This window comes from Bufo gargarizans, chromosome 9 (assembly GCF_014858855.1).
Source record: "Bufo gargarizans isolate SCDJY-AF-19 chromosome 9, ASM1485885v1, whole genome shotgun sequence".
Classification (NCBI taxonomy): domain Eukaryota; kingdom Metazoa; phylum Chordata; class Amphibia; order Anura; family Bufonidae; genus Bufo; species Bufo gargarizans.
In genome coordinates this window covers 188416847-188430976 of record NC_058088.1, presented here as the reverse complement: position 1 = coordinate 188430976, position 14130 = coordinate 188416847, and the positions used below count along the sequence as shown (strand labels likewise).

The 14130-nt window shown below is 41.7% G+C and overlaps 1 protein-coding gene across 4 annotated transcripts in view; it reads right to left on the bottom strand.

Annotated features, from left to right (window-relative positions):
- LOC122946147 (glutamate receptor ionotropic, NMDA 1-like) overlaps window positions 1-14130 on the bottom strand; it is a 92296-nt gene that overhangs the window by 13649 nt on the left and 64517 nt on the right. For all 4 annotated transcript variants that reach the window (XM_044305548.1, XM_044305550.1, XM_044305549.1 and 1 more), the window contains 4 exons: window positions 13284-13441; window positions 12388-12549; window positions 1493-1602; window positions 539-684 (listed from right to left, as the gene is read on the bottom strand). In XM_044305548.1, coding sequence (XP_044161483.1) covers window positions 539-684; window positions 1493-1602; window positions 12388-12549; window positions 13284-13441 — 576 coding nt within the window. The remainder of the gene's footprint in view (window positions 1-538; window positions 685-1492; window positions 1603-12387; window positions 12550-13283; window positions 13442-14130) is intronic.

Here is a 14130-nt window from a genome sequence, read left to right as displayed (position 1 = left end):
GGGGGGGTTCGGCTGCTAAATGTATTTAGGTGAAGAGATCCTCCTCTCAAGGTTTGGGAAGTTTTTGATTTATGTCAAAGATTAGAGCAATAAAAAAATGTAGGGCGTAATATAAGACAGTCTGGTTGTTAGGGAACAGCTGCTTGGCAACTTCATATAAAATATTGTTGTTATTTGGCAGTAGGTCCATAGCAACCAGTCTGACTAACAAAACCCACTGCAGTTTTAGTATCTTGTTTACACAATGGTCAACAAATGCCATTTCAGAACAGAAGAAATGGACGACAAGAATGACCCGCTCAGTGTTAAGAAGATTCCATTGTCAGCCATCTTCTGACACTGACCCAGTCATCCCACACGCAAAATATGGCGAGAGAACCAAGACATAGAAGAATGGTCACACCTGAGAATCCACAGTGAGATGGAGAAGGCTTAATGTAGACTGGACGAGACGTGGACTATGGTGAAGAGTCTGCTCTCTGACAACGAAACGGCAAACGCACCTGTTGGTTAAGTTCTCTAAAACGTTTTGTCATACCTGCAGGTTTTTTCGCCAAACGTTAACGGCGGCAAAAGCGAGCTGCATCTGCTTCCTCCGAGCATCCTTGTGTCGTTTGTAGGCAATCTCAATAAATATCAGGAAGATCCCGGCAACAATACCGCCAGCAACAAGCATGAAGACACCTGGGGGGCGGAATCACAGATAAGGGAAAAATTATTTGATAAAATTAGAAGAAAAAAAAATGTTCTGAATAAAATACAAAAGTATTACTAATTTACTATTTTTTTTTTTTTATTTCTTCGAATTTTCTGGTATTCAGCTATTTTTTGTTAGTTCTAGGATAAATTACGAATTGTTACTAATTTTTACACTCACTTTTTCTTGGTAATTTTCATATTTAGTCCGCTTTTTGAGGGTGGATACGAATTGTCTGATCGGTAAACTTTTATGGGGTCATTTATCAAACTGGTGTATAGTATAACTGGTTTAGTTGCCCATAGCAACCAATCGGATTCCAACTTTAATTTTTGACAGCTCCTTTGGAAAATGAAAGTTGGAATCTGGTTGCTATGAGCAACTAAGCCAGTTCTACTTTACACCAGTTTTATAAATGATCCAATAATTATTTTTTTACATCCTCGTTGCTCCCGTTCTGATGCTTCCAGGGTCCTGCTTTAGTCTCTACTAACTGCTGGTCCCTCTTGACACGGAAATGGGATGGCTCAGCCAATTACTGTCATAGGAGGGTCATCGCTTCGGCCAGTGATTGTCCGGCAGTCTCATATCCTGTGCCAGGAGGGACCAAAAAGTAGAGACCAGTAGGGGACCCAAAAAGCATCAGAACAAGAGTGGCGGGGGATCTGAGCCTTTATTTTTATTTTTTTATTCCTGCTGTACTGTAAAACCTTCCTGCTCCTTGTCTGGCCGGTTGACCGAAAGCCTAGCTAGGACTCTGCCTTATGGTTATCCTTCTCCCAGCATATCACTTGCCTGCCATGTTCTCAAAGGTGAGTGTAGCTGGGGCATTGCTGCGAGAGTCACATTCCTGATACCTGACCCATGTCTTATCAAGATCTTCCATAAATCCATTCTCATGTGATCTAGAAAAGGAAATTAATAGACAGTGAGAAACCGCTACCATTTATTACTAGTAGATGACGGACACAAACCATAAAGTGCTGCCATATTATCTGTACTGGATGCATAAAGACCTGTGAAAGAAATCCCTAAAATGTTATTTGGTCCAACTAAATATTAAAATGCAACACATATCACAGTAAGAAAATTGTACAATGTCAGGTTCTGCGTGGTATACAGTATTACAGTAATTATAGTATTTTATAGTATAGTAGTAGTTGTATATAGCAGACAGTATTATAGTAGTTATATTCTTGTACATAGGAGCAGTATTATAGTAGTTATATTCTTGTGCATAGGAGCAGTATTATAGTAGTTATATTCTTGTACATAGGAGCAGTATTATAGTAGTTATATTCTTAACCAAATCTCTTTTTATTGAGAAAGCAAATAGTTAAATAGTGCAATAGTATGACAAACGCCATACGCAGATGACTACAGACAAATGCATCAAATACAATCGTATTCAAAACATATGAGGGGGAATGAACACAGATAAACAAAGGAGACTAACAGACAGGAATAAGAAAACAAACATGAGAAGAAGGAGGGGGGGGAGGGGGGTAGCTACAATACTGGAGAAATCGCTCAATACGTGGTGGGGTCGCTCAGTTCGCCGGGTGGCGATAGCCCTTACAGGGACTCCATACGTCTAGATAGTAGTTATATTCTTGTATATAGGAGCAGTATTATAGTAGTTATATTCTTGTACATAGGAGCAGTATTATAGTAGTTATATTCCTGTACATAGGAGCAGTATTATAGTAGTTATATTCTTGTACATAGGAGCGGTATTATAGTAGTTATATTCTTGTACATAGGAGCAGTATTATAGTAGTTATATTCTTGTACATAGGAGCAGTATTATAGTAGTTATATTCTTGTACATAGGAGCAGTATTATAGTAGTTATATTCTTGTACATAGGGGCAGTATTATAGTAGTTATATTCTTGTACATAGGAGCAGTATTATAGTAGTTATATTCTTGTACATAGGAGGCAGTATTTTAGTAGTTATATTCTTGCACATAGGAGCAGTATTATAGTAGTTATATTCTTGTACATAGGAGCAGTATTATAGTAGTTATATTCTTGTACATAGGAGCAGTATTATAGTAGTTATATTCTTGTTCATAGGAGCAGTATTATAGTAGTTATATTCTTGTACATAGGAGCAGTATTATAGTAGTTATATTCTTGTACATAGGAGGCAGTATTTTAGTAGTTATATTCTTGCACATAGGAGCAGTATTATAGTAGTTATATTCTTGTACATAGGAGGCAGTATTATAGTAGTTATATTCTTGTGCATAGGGGGCAGTATTATAGTAGTTATATTCTTGTACATAGGAGCAGTATTATAGTAGTTATATTCTTGTACATAGGAGGCAGTATTATAGTAGTTATATTCTTGTACATAGGAGGCAGTATTATAGTAGTTATATTCTTGCACATAGGAGCAGTATTATAGTAGTTATATTCTTTGTCAAATTTCTTTTTATTGACAGCAATAAAATCATCAAAACATAGACAGAACATTCCATCTCCAGTAGTTGTTGTACAGATTCAAGTGCAACATAGACATAGCATTCCGTTACAGGCAATACATGCGGTCAGTTACAAAATACATCCAGTCAAGTTGTTGAGTAATTTAACATAAACAGCACCGATTAAACCTGGTCATAAGTATCTTAGAACCTATGGGAACTCATGGCGCAGTTGCATATACATGTTCCTCATACATAGGCGTCATGTACCCCTGTGCAGTTCAGACATCCTTGAGGGGCACTGATGGTCCTACCTTGACCCTATATGTACCTTCCTAATTGTCCACAGCAAGGAGGAGGAAAGATTCCAACCAGGATGGGAAAAAGGGGGATAACGAGGGAGGGGGAAAATGAACCCTGTTCCTCCAACATGGAGGGACGGGGAGTTTGGGAGATAAGATCTCCTCGGCGGAGACCCTCCTGTACACACATACTTCCAGTGCTTCCCATATGTACTCTACCTACTAGCGCTATATAAACATTCCTGATTTTAAATAGTCATGGCATGGGACTGAGAAATAAAGACTCTACTGAACGCAACCCTTTCATCTAGTGGGCCTGAGGGTCTATTCTCTGGTTCCTGTACGTCATCCATGGGGTCCATAATTTTAAAAAGTTTTCGTGCCGTCTGTTCTCCCAGCCAGCCAGCTCCTCCATTCTACATAACTGGTCCACCTTTGTCTCCCAATGTGGAATTGCAGGTGGTTCCTCACTGAGCCATTTTTGTGGTATTAGGAGCCTCGCAGCTTGTATCAAGTGTGTAGGTAAGCTTGTTTTGGACGGAAACAAGGCTGGTGTGGGAAGCCAGAGGAGCACCAGTTCTGGTGACAGCTGTATGCTTTTGTTCATGACTTTATTTATTACCTCTGATACTCCCTCCCAATATCCCCGTATCTTAGGGCACGACCAAAATATGTGAGTTTGCGATCCACTCGCCTCCTTACACCTCCAGCACAAATCAGAAGCGCAGAGACCTTTAATGAATAATTGTTTAGGGGTATGGTACCACTGAGTTAGTAACTTGTATGAGTGCTCTTGTACCCTCACGCATCTGGAAAATCCATGTGAGTGTGCGTGAATACGCAATATGTCTGTTTCTGAGAATTTTAAGTCTAGTTCTGTGGCCCAAGTTTTTATATAATTCGGGACCCCCACAGGGTTTTGTATGTTAAGTGCCAAGTATAGTTTAGATATCAGTTTGTTGGGGGGGGACTCTAAATGCAGCAGCTTTTCAAACCAGGTGCTTTCTGCTGTACTCTGTCTATCTTCTAATAGTGGTTTACTGACAGACTTAAATTCTATGGAGTCCAGAAAGTGGCAGGATGACAAAACGCTATTTATGGGGTGCTGGCCAGGGAGAGCCTTTGATGACCCATCTAGGAATTCTGTTATAGTGTAAGATTGCAATCTGTTCCAAGCTGGCGATACGTTTTCTGCATTGGGTCTAACTAGGAATGGAGCTAGGTCAGCTGGCATCAGTGAAGACGGGGCAGTTAGCAAGTATTTATCTTTGTTTAGTTGTCTCACCACCGCTGCCGTGCCTTTGAGCAGCACATGGGAGTGTAGTGAAGAGGAGTTCAGGCCCCATAAACCCGCCCTCTGCTTCCTGTCAAGTTGTGCAATCTCTAGTTCTCTACTCAGGGTGTTGGACCACGGGGCGTGTATATATAGCCACCTCTTCAAGTGTATGGCCTTATAATACTGATGAGCATCGGGTAGAGCCATCCCTCCCTGAGCCCTCCTCAATATCAACGTGCTATGCGCCAGTCTCGCTCCCCCCCCCCCCCAAAGGAACGTGCTAAATAGTCGTCTGATTTGCGTAAAGAAGGAGGAGGGAAGAAAGACAGGCAGCATCTGCATCGCGTATAATAGCTTAGGCATAACAAATGCTTTCAGCATATTCTTCCGGCCCATCCACGATACATATGGAATACGCAGGGTGTGTAACTGTTGTTGGATGTCCTTTAGTAATGTAGCATAATTTAGTTGGAACAATTTCTCTAGCTTACAGGGAATTTTGATACCCAGGTAGGACAGGTGAGACGTTTGCCATATAAAGGGAGTATTGGTTTTAAGTAGGTTGATCTGGCTAGCTGATGCCGACACATTCATTGCCTCTGATTTTGTGTGGTTTACCTTAAAGTTGGACACTTGTCCATACTGCTCGAACAGGGCTATCAGATGCGGGAAGGCCTCGACCGGGTTAGACACCATAACCAAAAGGTCATCTGCGTAGGCTGCATTAAGATGTTCGATGGAACTATTCTCCAATTTAATGCCCTTGATACCGGGATGTTCCCGAATAGCTTGAAGCAATGTTTCCATTACTAATATGTATAGGGCAGGCGATAACGGGCAACCCTGTCTCGTCCCATTCCGTATGGGGAAGGGAGGCGACAGAGTGCCATTAACCCTGATCCGGGCGCTTGGATCACTATACAGTGACATGATAGCGTTCCGGAACTGTTGAGGGAACCCGAACTTTTGCAAGGCCCCCATCATATATGCCCAATTCACCCGGTCAAAGGCCTTCTCCGCATCTATACCCAGCAGGACCAGGGGAATTCTTTTTTTAACAGCTAGTTGCATAATGGACAAGATTCTGCACGAATTGTGACTTCCTTCCCTGCCCGGAACAAAACCAGTCTGTTCAGGGTTTATAAGTTTAGGGAGAAGAGCACTTATCCTAGAAGCCATAAGTTTCGCCCAGACCTTAATATCGACGTTTAAGAGCGAGATTGGTCTGTAACTGCCACATAATTTAGGGTCCTTCCCTGGTTTGGGGAGGATAGTGACTGTGGCCTCAAGGGACTGCTTGTGTAGCTGGGATCCGTTCAGGAGCTCATTGCACCAGGCAGCCAAGTGAGGAGTCAGTACTTTGGAGAATTTTTTATAATAACCCACTGGGAAGCCGTCCGGGCCTGGACTCTTCCCTAGTGGCATGGAACCCAATAGTTTAGTAACTTCTTCCTCCGTTACAGGAGATAATAGAGCCTGGCCTTCTACCTCAGTTAAGGTGGGCAACTGTAAATGCTTTAGGAAGTTGTCTATCAGGGTATCTCTCCCCTCAGTGGATCCTGCCACCTCCTCTGGGAGACCGTAAAGATCGCTATAAAATTTTTGAAACTCAATGGCTATGTCTGACGTTTTATGTAGGGTAGTGCCATTTTTTGTATCAATGCCTGCAATATACATAGAGTCCTTTTTTTGTTTAAGCAAAGCGGACATGAGTTTCGTGCCTTTATCTCCATGTGAATAAAAGCGAAATTGCGAGTACTGGTACGTCTTCGCATAGCCTACATTTAGGTGATCCGTCAGCTGTTTACGTAGGATGGATAGCTGATCCCTGGCCTCAATGGCTCTAGACCTCTTATGTAGCGATTCAATATCAGCTATTTGCCTAAGTAGGTTATTAATGTGCTCCTGTCTGACCTTCTTGACTCTGCTGCCCAGCGCAATGAGCTCCCCCCTCATGACTTGTTTGTGCGTCTCCCAGACGGTCGTGAGCGGCATGCCTTCCGTGCAATTCTCCCTAAAAAACAATGTCAGTTTCTGAGTGAGAGTAGTTAGGTCAGATTGTTTATCTAAGAGTGTTTCATTTAACCGCCATTGTCTAGCGTGGATTGGCAAAGTTGGGAATTGGAGTGAAGCCGTCACCGGGGCATGGTCCGAAACTGTGATGGGTTCAATGGTGGACCGCTCCAGCCTGTCCGCACAGCTGCCAGAGATCAGGACATAGTCCAGCCTCTTATAGGTGTTGTGTGGGGCTGAAAAGAACGAAAAATCTTTGTCAACAGGGTGAAGCAGTCTCCAAGAATCCACCAAGTTAGCATCCGCAAGATAATTATTAACCCTACCTATGACCATTTGAGTTAATTGTGAAATGCCATCCGAGGCGTCTAGTAAGGGATTCAGCGTCATATTTAAGTCACCCCCTATTAGTCTTATCCCTTCTGCAAAGGAGGCAAACGTTTTCAGAGTACCAATAAGCCATTTTGCTTGACCTCTGTTAGGGCTATATAAGCTGGCAAGAGTCACTACCTGGGTACCAATTGAGCCCTTCACAAATACATAGCGCCCTTCCGGGTCTTCTTGTTTACAAATCAGTTGAAAGGGGACATTCTTAGCTATGGCAATGCCCACACCCCTAGCTGCCTTACTATATTCACTAGTGAACCAGTGCCGAAAATAAGTCCTGGGAAGGGTAGGCGCATGCGCCGACTTAAAGTGCAATTCCTGCAGGAAACAGATGTCAGTATGCAATTTCTTCATCAACCTTATAACTTGTGACCTCTTCTGCGGGGTGTTAAACCCTCTGACATTAAATGACGTACATTTAATTAATGCCATGATAGCGTCTGATTAGGTTTTTTAGAGCGAGCAATAGATCAGATGCATGTGTGTGACCAGGGAAACTCAGTAACATAAAAAACACTACGAACAATTGATAAGTGGAGTAAAACTCCAACATGTGTGTCGGGTGACTTGTGCCTAACGCGCAGCCCATCAGAAAAAGGCAAAGCGCGAATGGCCCAAGCCAGCCTGTACTAAGGCGCTTGCACCAGGACTGCGCCAGTAGATCCCTGGTGAGTGCCATCTGGAACTGAAGGCAGATGGCAGTACGGGGGGAGAATGCCAACCTGTCCCATGAGCCATAGCAAACTGACTCAAGTATGTTAATCAGCATAAAAACCTAGCCCGGCCGGCCCTGTGGCCACACTCTGTCTCCAACATATCATATCACAGTGCATATGTTATAGGGCGACTCATAAACCTTAACCCCAAGGCTCCAATATATGCCGTAGATATGTAGATAAGTGACTACATTCCCGGATCAAAACCAGGAAAGGGGGGTATCACAGCGTCTGTATTCAACTAACTGTGTCAGCCCGCCATGGAGCGGCCCATCCGCAGCATCACAGCCAGGCCCCGTCCGGGACCCGACCACGAGGCGGCGGCTAGGCGTCTCATTAACGGCTATGAAAAAGGCAAACATAAATAATTATACATTATACTTGCAGAGCGGTGCACCAAAAATCAACAACCATAGTGTGGCCTAGCCGGCCTTCCCGCTTCCAACAATCGCCATCTGTAAGCATAGGCCATGCTGAAAAACCATGTACGTCGCTTAGGGCCTGACGTTGGGCTTCCTTTTATTCGTTGCTCTAATCCACTTCTGCTCCACCGGTAGGTCAGGCAATGGAACTCCTGTGTCAGCCGACGGCAGCCAGGATGGTATGTCCAGTGGGGGTGTTTGAAGAAGGGACCATGCTGCTGGTAAGTCCGCTGGAGCACGTATCGTGCATCTCTTGCCCTCTGAAGAGAAAGTTAGTCCAAATGGAAATAGCCACTTGTAGGGTAGTTTGATCGCCCGTAGATGTTCTGTTAGTGGCCTCAAGATTCTCCTCTTGCTTAGGGTCGAGGGTGCTAGATCTTGATATAGTAGTATCTTGGCTCCTTCATATGTCGGCTCCCTCTGCTCTCTGGCCGCTTTGAGTATAGCAGCTGTATCTACGTATCGTAGCAGACCACATACTACATCTCTAGGCGGGTCTGTGTCTTTTGGCCTCGGCCTCAGCGCTCTGTGGATCCGCTCCACACAAATCTCAGCAGCCCGCTCTGCGCCCAATAGGCCCGAAAAAATGGCGGCAGCCGCTTCTGGTAGTGCGTCATGAGGCACCAGCTCTGGGAGACCACGCAGCCTGATGTTCTTCCGACGGCTACGATTTTCCTGGTCTTCTATTAGAGCAAAAGCGGTATCTAGCGAGGAGGCAATCGCTGCACTGTTGTCGCCCAAGGTATGAGCAAAAGTTAATATGGCCGCCTGATTGTGCTCCAACTTGTCCACCCGGTGTCCGATGTGCTTCACATCGTTCTTGATCTCCGTGAGTTCCTGCATCACCGGCGCCAGTGCTGTAGTCAGAGCTTGTTGTATAAACTGGCGTGAGATGGGAGCCGATGCAATCGCACGGGTCTGGGTGTCAGTGTCAGGAGAGACGCCTTCCGCTCCTTCTGCGTCTTGTGGCCACTCATCTTGTTCAAGCGGCGCCATCTTAGCAGCACTTGCGGCTGGTGATTTCTTGTGGAAGAATTTATCCATTTCTGGCGGATTTTTGTCCAACCTGTAGCGTTCTGGTGTTTCTCTGGGGATATATCTGCCTACTTTGCCCATTCTTGTACGGCTAGATAGCAGAATTTACTGGTTTGCTGGCTCACATGGAGAGGAGCTCTCTCACATGCGTCTTTCCCGGTCGGCTGTCAGGCTCCGCCCCATAGTAGTTATATTCTTGTACATAGGAGCAGTATTATAGTAGTTATATTCTTGTACATAGGAGCAGTATTATAGTAGTTATATTCTTGTACATAGGAGGCAGTATTATAGTAGTTATATTCTTGTACATAGGGGCAGTATTATAGTAGTTATATTCTTGTACATAGGAGCAGTATTATAGTAGTTATATTCTTGTACATAGGAGGCAGTATTATAGTAGTTATATTCTTGTACATAGGAGCAGTATTATAGTAGTTATATTCTTGTACATAGGAGCAGTATTATAGTAGTTATATTCTTGTACATAGGAGCAGTATTATAGTAGTTATATTCTTGTACATAGGAGCAGTATTATAGTAGTTATATTCTTGTACATAGGAGCAGTATTATAGTAGTTATATTCTTGTACATAGGAGCAGTATTATAGTAGTTTTATTCTTGTACATAGGAGGCAGTATTATAGTAGTTATATTCTTGTACATAGGAGCAGTATTATAGTAGTTATATTCTTGTACATAGGAGGCAGTATTATAGTAGTTATATTCTTGTACATAGGAGGCAGTATTATAGTAGTTATATTCTTGTACATAGGAGCAGTATTATAGTAGTTATATTCTTGTACATAGGAGCAGTATTATAGTAGTTATATTCTTGTACATAGGAGCAGTATTATAGTAGTTATATTCTTGTACATAGGAGGCAGTATTATAGTAGTTATATTCTTGTACATAGGAGCAGTATTATAGTAGTTATATTCTTGTACATAGGAGGCAGTATTTAGTAGTTATATTCTTGCACATAGGAGCAGTATTATAGTAGTTATATTCTTGTACATAGGAGCAGTATTATAGTAGTTATATTCTTGTTCATAGGAGCAGTATTATAGTAGTTATATTCTTGTACATAGGAGCAGTATTATAGTAGTTATATTCTTGTACATAGGAGCAGTATTATAGTAGTTATATTCTTGTACATAGGAGGCAGTATTATAGTAGTTATATTCTTGTACATAGGAGCAGTATTATAGTAGTTATATTCTTGTACATAGGAGCAGTATTATAGTAGTTATATTCTTGTACATAGGAGGCAGTATTTATAGTAGTTATATTCTTGTACATAGGAGCAGTATTATAGTAGTTATATTCTTGTACATAGGAGCAGTATTATAGTAGTTATATTCTTGTACATAGGAGCAGTATTATAGTAGTTATATTCTTGTACATAGGAGCAGTATTATAGTAGTTATATTCTTGTACATAGGAGCAGTATTATAGTAGTTATATTCTTGTACATAGGAGCAGTATTATAGTAGTTATATTCTTGTACATAGGAGCAGTATTATAGTAGTTATATTCTTGTACATAGGAGGCAGTATTATAGTAGTTATATTCTTGTACATAGGAGGCAGTATTATAGTAGTTATATTCTTGTACATAGGAGGCAGTATTATAGTAGTTATATTCTTGTACATAGGAGCAGTATTATAGTAGTTATATTCTTGTACATAGGAGCAGTATTATAGTAGTTATATTCTTGTACATAGGAGGCAGTATTATAGTAGTTATATTCTTGTACATAGGAGCAGTATTATAGTAGTTATATTCTTGTACATAGGAGCAGTATTATAGTAGTTATATTCTTGTACATAGGAGCAGTATTATAGTAGTTATATTCTTGTACATAGGAGCAGTATTATAGTAGTTATATTCTTGTACATAGGAGCAGTATTATAGTAGTTATATTCTTGTACATAGGAGCAGTATTATAGTAGTTATATTCTTGTACATAGGAGGCAGTATTATAGTAGTTATATTCCTGTACATAGGAGGCAGTATTATAGTAGTTATATTCTTGTATATAGGAGCAGTATTATAGTAGTTATATTCTTGTACATAGGAGCAGTATTATAGTAGTTATATTCTTGTACATAGGAGGCAGTATTATAGTAGTTATATTCTTGTACATAGGAGCAGTATTATAGTAGTTATATTCTTGTACATAGAGCAGTATTATAGTAGGTATATTTTTGTACATAGGAGCAATATTATTGTAGTTATATTCTTGTTTATAGAAATAGATAAATATGCTTCTTGCTGAAGAACAGTGATAAGTGACATTTAGGCGAACAAGGGTAGACAAACCTGTTTTGAACAAATCAGATAATGCAGAACTTGCTTGACTGGTCTAAGGAATCTATTTCAATTCCTAGGAAATTTTAATACTGTCCCCTCCCTTGTTCATTCAGTGCTCCCTATTTTTCCATTCCAGGACACTTATTAAAATCAATAGAATTTTCACTTCACAGATCTGCTGCAAATTGAAAATTTAGAGGGGGCTCTAGGCAGAGGTCTGTCACCTCAGTGTAAATAAGTTGTCAATGTAAATGAGTTGTCCAGTCTTAGAAGTATTAACATCTCTCTGAATTTTGGAAAATGTGCTTGCTTTGTTCAAATTTTTGCCTAATTTACATAATTTTGATATGGACATTGACATCCTGTGATTAATTAAAGGCGACTGATCTAAAATGGTTTTACTATCCCATTGTCCTGCAGTCAATCTGTTACACGGGCCTAGACCCCCCCCCCCCCCCCTCAAGAGTCTGACTGGTTGAAAGCTCTCATTGGAGAAGCTCATAGTTGTGAACCCATCGGCATCTGGGGTGTGGGGCTTTAATGTGTGCAAGTGAGATTAAGCAGGGATTAAAATGGGGACCCATTTTATGGCAATTGCCTCATCCCCACACCGTTATTCGATAACACTGCAAGGTCTATGGAGAGGGGTGTCCTTCAAAAATTTACAATATTCAATAATAAAGGTGACACCATAGCATCCATACAGGCTGCCCCAAAATCAAGTGTCGTGTATTGTAAACTCAACATCACATCTGAAACGCCCCCATTTTTTAAAATAAAATCCAGTCTGGAACATACTTGAGAATATTGAGGGACACGTTCTGCTTCCAAGGACTGTCCTTCCTCATACCGATACCAAAACCAGAACGGAAGAACAGTTCTCCGGTAGTGACGAGATCGCACTTCTGAGAAGCCTCAAATTCCAGCACGGCAGAATCCCAGATGAAAGCATGGAGTTTACTGAGAGAGATAAGAAGGATGACGTTCAAGGATAACTCCAGGCAGAACATCTTGATACCCCATTTTTTTTTTTTAGAGGTCCCCATAAATGGTTGTGAGGACCATTTGTGCATGCTGGGACTGGACTAAACCTATGAAATGAAGACATAAGTAAAAAGGAATAACAACAGAGACTGAAGTTAAAATTTTGGACCCCGATGAAAAATGCATCCCATCCCCACCAAGTACCATTCATAATACTGGTGTCTATGTGGTAGAGGGGCCTTTGGGCTGGGTGTGACGGCTAGGCCACTGGATAGCAGATGTTTTGGCCTTATAGACTTGAGATATCCAATATTATTCCGCAGGGTATGTATTTCCTCATATAATCTTACCAGGGGTGAAAATTTGCTTTAGATTATCAAAATCCAACATACACCTTATTATATAACATCCCATGACATTAAATCGCAATTTCATCAAGAACCGTCAACGAGATAAACATCTAAGTGGGTGGAGTGGCGTTTCAAGGGCACTAAACGGGAATCCTGGAGCACTGCGCCCACTGGAGGACACACACAGACATTACGTGATGAAATGACATCGTGGTAATGTCTAACATTTCTGTAAGCGGCCTGTTATAAACCTTAGCGAGAAATGCAGTTAGGTTACATTCCTCTGTGACACAGAGAGCCGGAGTGGCTGCAGTTTGTCTGTGCAGCAGTTGTTGTTTTTTTCCAGAGAGGGCTACTTACTTATCCCGCACGGCCTGTATGGCTTCGGCCGCACTCTCGTAGTTATGTTTCTCCATGTGCCGATACATTGTGCTCAGCTCCACCTGCCTCCTGAAGTAAATGTCCACAGAGCTCTGCTTGACCGTGGCATAGATGAACTTGTCACTGGGGTTCCGAAGCTGCAGAAATAATAATTAATATGAAAAGCCGAAATGGCTGCCGTATACTAAACAAAAAAAAAACATGGAGCTGCTCCATTTAACTTTATGGACTTCAGGAGGTGGACATGTGTACGGAGCGAGACGGGTGTATGGAGAAGTCAGGAGGAACAGACAAGCGTTCAGGCAACAACTGTCTGTAGTATATGGCTAGCTATATACTGCCCATACACATGCCTGATTCTTCTGTACTCAGTGATGATACTATTTCTTCTTATGGAGAACCCCTAGTAGGCGTAAGGAACCTTATAGGCAGTGTCGGACTGGGGTACCTAGGGCCCATCAGTAATATGTATTTTGGGGGCGCACCATATGGATACATTCAAATATAAATAATTTAACAAGTTTTTTTTATATGAACATAGGCTGGTTGAATATATGTATGTAGTGCAGTAAGTCTACTGTGTTATGTGCCACTTGTGTAGGGGGTGGGAGACTAGGGGCCCACCTTGCTCAAGGGCCCACCGGGGGATTCCCCTGTACCCCTGTGGGCCAGTCCGAGCCTGCTTATAGGCCAGGCCATGCTCCTCTGAGAAAAATATATGCAAATTACCTCTGTTTTCAAAAATAAAAAAAGATATCTGAGCCTCTAATGCCATCAGATGTATCCTATAAATCAATTTTTGACTTTTTAAACAGGCCTTAAGACA